Raw genomic sequence first — 5,153 nt, forward strand, 5'->3', positions numbered from 1 at the left:
AAAAAAAAAAAAAAAAAAAAAAAAAAAAAGAAACATATAAGATGATTAACAACCCCAAACAGGTCCAAAAGGATGCAGGCTAAAGAATGAGATCCCTTTCCTTAAAGTAACTACTGTTAACGGGTTCTTACATGTCCTTCCAGAGAATTTCTATGGACATGTGCATGCATGGCTGAACAGTTTATTACAAGTGGGAATGTAATATATGTACTCCTGCATCTTGATCGTTTTCAGTCTATCAGTGCATTTTGGAGACATTCCATATCTCTCTGCACTGAAAGAGCTACTTCTTTCTTTATTAATGACTTCCGATTTTCTGTAGAGTAGATGGCCAGTGCTTATTTTTTTTTTTTTTTTTTTTTTTTTTTTTTTTTTTTGCAGTACGCGGGCCTCTCACTGTTGTGGCCTCTCCCGTTGCGGAGCACAGGCTCCGGACGCGCAGGCTCAGCGGCCATGGCTCACGGGCCCAGCCTCTCCGCGGCACGTGGGATCTTCCCGGACCGGGGCACGAACCCGTGTCCCCTGCATCGGCAGGCGGACTCTCAACCACTGCGCCACCAGGGAAACCCCGGCCAGTGCTTATTTAAATGCATTGTTAGAACACAAACTGAGAGACCAGAGGCATTATATTATTTCATGACAAGGAATATTGAAAATATGGCCTAAAATCTAGGTGCCATAGAAATTACATGTATAATAGATGGGAAATTACCTCCTTTGTTTCAGTCATCATGAAAAATTCTTCGGTTGGGTATCTATACTCTAAATGAAAGCAGTATTTCATTATTTTGTTTTTTCTTTTTTTTTTTTTTTTACCTTAAGCGGACATGAAAGTAAAGGTATATCTCAAGTAAACATTATCGTAACTCAGGAGTAAACTTCTCAACACGTCCGAGTATCCTTGAGGGCATTTACTTGCCTTCTGGTTTGTGAGTTGACCTATGCTGTGTATTCTTTTCCTTATCCTGGGGTTGTTTAGAATCTTCCTTGTGTTTTGTGTTCTAGATCCCAGTAGACCAATTTAAGCCATCTGACGTGGAAATCCAGGCTTGCTTCCGGCACGAGAACATCGCTGAGTTATACGGCGCGGTTCTATGGGGCGAAACCGTCCATCTCTTTATGGAAGCAGGCGAGGGAGGGTCTGTCCTGGAGAAACTGGAGAGCTGTGGACCCATGAGAGAATTTGAGATTATTTGGGTGACAAAGCATGTTCTCAAGGGACTTGATTTTCTGCACTCGAAGAAAGTGATTCACCATGACATTAAACGTGAGTTCTCCTTGGACGTGTCCCTTTTTGGCTTAAAAAGGACTAGATAGACCTTAGGCACCTGACTCCTCCTTCAATCTGAAGGTCCTCGGTGGCAGGGAAGACACCCCTCCCCCGCTTTCTCCCTGGGTTCCTGAGATACATTTTAGAGTCCAGTGGGGTCACGAGAGCTTTCAAAGTCATAAGGAAGGATGATTTTCCAATTGTTGTGGAAGAGATTATAGCCACATATCATTAACGACTGCCTTGTTACTAGGCTTTAAAAATGGTAACCTACTTAAAAACACAGTCAACGTTTTTGAAAAACAAATTGCTTTTTAATTTTGAATACAAATTTGGCAATAGTCCATTAAAGAAGCTTTCACTGACTGCTTTCTAGGAATAAAGAGATTGTGGGGAAATACACAAGAGAGACCTGCTGTGAACCCCTAATATCTAAGGGTAAATTGGACTGGCAAAACTTGTCCTGACAGAAATTGGGTATTTCACTTTTTTGTTTCAGAAAGTGGCTTGATAATGCTATGCTTATGTCTTAGAATTTGAAACTCAATACATAAAATATAAAAAATATTTTTTCCAGCTTTACTGAGAAACAATTGACACATAACATTGTGTGAGTTTAAGGTGTACAAGGGAATGATTTGATATGTGTATATATCGCAAACTTATCACCACAATAGGGTTAGTTAACATCCATCCATCTCACGTATTTATAATTTTTTTGTGTGGTGGGAACTTTTAAAATCTATTCTCCTAGCAACTCTCCAATACGCCATTCAGTATTATGGACTATAGTCACCATGCTGTACGTCACAGCCCCAGAACTTTTTCATCTTATTATTGGAAGATGAAATAATATTCATCTTATTATTATTTTTCATCTTATTATTTGTAACCTTTGACCACCTTCCCGAATTCCCCCCGCCTGAACCCGAGGCAACCACTCTGTTCTCTGTTTCTATGTCTGTCTGTTTTTTTCTTTTTTAGATTCCACGTATGTTAGATCATATACGGTATTTGTCTTTTCCTGTCTGACTTATTTCATTTCGCATAATGCCGTCAAGGTTCATCCATATTGTCACAAATAGCAGAGTTTCCTTCTTTTTTTATGGCTGAATAATATTCCATTCTATATACCACACAATTTATATGTATATATTATGTATCACAAAAATTTATATATATACACAAATCTTTATCCATTCATCCATCAATGGACACTTCGGTTGTTTCCGTATCTTGGCTGTTGTATCTTGAGGATTATTAATGGCTACAATCATTTATATCCACCTTGGCTGAATTCTTGACAAATCTGAAGTGATTTTTACCTAAACTCTCACCCAGATTCATCCTTCTCTTTTGAACATAATAAGCCCACTTTAGTAGGGGAAGCATTTCAATCTATCTTTATATGGAACTCGTTGTTTTAAATAATGTTTTCATTTTATTTAGGGATAGATACACCATTTTTTAACTGAAAAATTTCCTCTCTTTATAGCTAGCAACATTGTTTTCATGTCCACAAAAGCTGTTTTGGTGGATTTTGGTCTAAGTGTCCAAATGACTGAAGAGATCTATTTTCCTAAGGAGCTGCGAGGAACAGAGGTAATTATGTTCACACCAGAATGGGCAATACCTTACTAAGAGTAAAAATAAGATGTGCTAGCATTACCGCAGAAAGGACAAAGAAGGGGAAGAAAACCATTACATTAAATCATTGTTATCATTGGACCGTGTTTAATGAGCATTTACTCCGTGCCATAAACTCTTTAGCCCGTGAAATAAATTATACTGTTTAATCCTCACAATACTATTATTATAGGCAAATACTATTATTCCCATTTTAAAATAAGAAAATAAGCTTGAAGAGGTTAAAATAAAGTGCCCCAAGTTACTCAGCTACTGATAGATCAGGGCCTCGAAATCTAGTTCTTTCTGAGTCTAAAGTCTAAGGTGTAACGGCTATGTAAGTTTTTGATATAACTAATATATGTGGTTTTAGCATAACTAATATTACTGTTTTGGTCCAGTTACAGCCATAATTGTCATGGTCCTTAAGAACATTTACTGAGAACTGACAGCATTTCAGGCCTCTCTTGAATCCTGGAAATCTTAAAAGAAGTCTCATTTACTGGAGCACAAATGAATCTTATTTGAAGATATAAACTTGCTATACTATTTAACTCGTTTGTGAAGCAGGAACAACAAAAACAAAACTTTCCGGAATCTAAATGGGATTCAGAGAAATGCGTTCCCGGGCTGTCAAATAATATATTTACTGCTCACCTTATTAGGCTGAGCAGTTGACCTGTGTAGTGAGTGTCTATCCGGCACCTGCTGTGTGAAGACTGCTGTAGGTGCCAGGGATGGAGCACAGGGCAAAGCCAATAAGGAAGGAGGGAGGACCCATTTAAAATTTACCTGAATTATTAACGTTTAACCGTTTAGTTCACGGTTGGTTATGATGGGTATGGGGTTGGATGCATCTGGGAAGGTACATGGGTGTAGAATCTGCCTTCCTGACCCATCTCCGTGACTGTGAGATGATAAACTATCAGAGGGTGAACTGTCAGAGCCTCCCAGCCCCATGCCCTTCTAGCTGTTGAAAGTGCCCTGAGGAAATGGAGAGGGGGCAGTTGCCTGGACGTTTGCCCCAAGATTATCAGGTCAGTCCTGGTGTCAATCAGACGATAACCTTTAGTTTAGCTAGTGAATGCATTGCACTGAACTCATGGCAGTGCTAAAAAAAATTGTCTGCCTTTCAAACCAAGATTCTGTAAGCCTTTTCTTAACTCTCTGAAAGCAAAGACTCCCCCCGGGCAGCAGAAAAGATCTTTGTTTTTGCTGTTATCACTGAACTTATTCTGGAAAATACTTGGGAGAGGATTCTAGAGAGCTGTCTTCAAGCAGAATAATGTTCAGAAGAAAACATTATTTATTTATTATTATTTTAAAGAATGTTTTAATCACCAGATCTTAGGAAAACTTTCCCAAAGCACAAAATCTAATAAGACAACACTTATGACATGTTTTTTTTCGGAAAATACTTCAGCATGTTTGGCAGTCGTCAGACATTCAGATATGTGACACTCTACCCTTTTTCCTGGAGCCGTTTGAGAAACAAGCTATTTATGGTATTAAAGATGGAAAATACCTTTCTCTTCCCGGCAGGGTGATCAAATTGAACATTTTGCAATAGCCAGGGAAAGACATCTTCTTTCTGGGATTATCTAGCAGAAAGAGAGTATGTGCTCGGGTATGAGATAGGAGCACAGCGTCTGTTCCTGGATAGTATTTGGATTGAGGTATTTTCACCAAATGTAAATTGCTTTCCATGACGGGATAAACTGGCCTTGGTGTTCCTAGTTATAAACTATTCTGATAACTCGTGTTTGTTCACCCTCTGTATGGCACTCACGATCGAAGTGTGACGGTGAGAGCGATGGTGAGTGCGACGGTGAGTGTGACGGACCGTGAGTGTGATGAATTGGGAAGGAAAGCTCTCGGCAACCTTCTTATGACTCCTCATCCTTAGAGAGCAAGAAGGTATAATTAGTCAAGGTCAACCGTGCAGATTCGCTTCCCCTTAGAACTTGATCACTTTGCTGCAGGTGATTTCTGATCCCCCCAGCAGAGCTCCTTCAAATTCGGGACATGATCTTATGACCATGTATTGTTGATACAATTACAGGGTTCATCTGTCCTGTCTTGAAGCTGTTGTTTTCGGATTCCCTGCCACAGAGAAGGAAGGAAAAATCAACGTGAATAGCTAATTAGAATTCCTTTGATTGCATGCTTCCTTTTGTAAAGTTCTTATGTAAGGTCACTCGTCATCCTCACGTGCCCGGACACACACACACACACACACACACACACACACACACAG

The 5,153-nt window shown here is 39.5% G+C and overlaps 1 protein-coding gene across 3 annotated transcripts in view; it reads left to right on the top strand.

The window, feature by feature from the left end:
- Positions 1-5,153, top strand: part of MAP3K8 (mitogen-activated protein kinase kinase kinase 8) — a 29,178-nt gene that overhangs the window by 19,042 nt on the left and 4,983 nt on the right. For all 3 annotated transcript variants that reach the window (XM_024750043.1, XM_024750042.1, XM_024750045.1), the window contains 2 exons: positions 1,006-1,267; positions 2,766-2,872. In XM_024750043.1, the coding sequence (XP_024605811.1) occupies positions 1,006-1,267; positions 2,766-2,872 (369 nt within the window). The remainder of the gene's footprint in view (positions 1-1,005; positions 1,268-2,765; positions 2,873-5,153) is intronic.

The sequence above is a fragment of the Neophocaena asiaeorientalis genome, unplaced genomic scaffold (assembly GCF_003031525.2).
Source record: "Neophocaena asiaeorientalis asiaeorientalis breed wild unplaced genomic scaffold, Neophocaena_asiaeorientalis_V1.1 scaffold4, whole genome shotgun sequence".
Taxonomy (NCBI): Eukaryota; Metazoa; Chordata; class Mammalia; order Artiodactyla; family Phocoenidae; genus Neophocaena; species Neophocaena asiaeorientalis.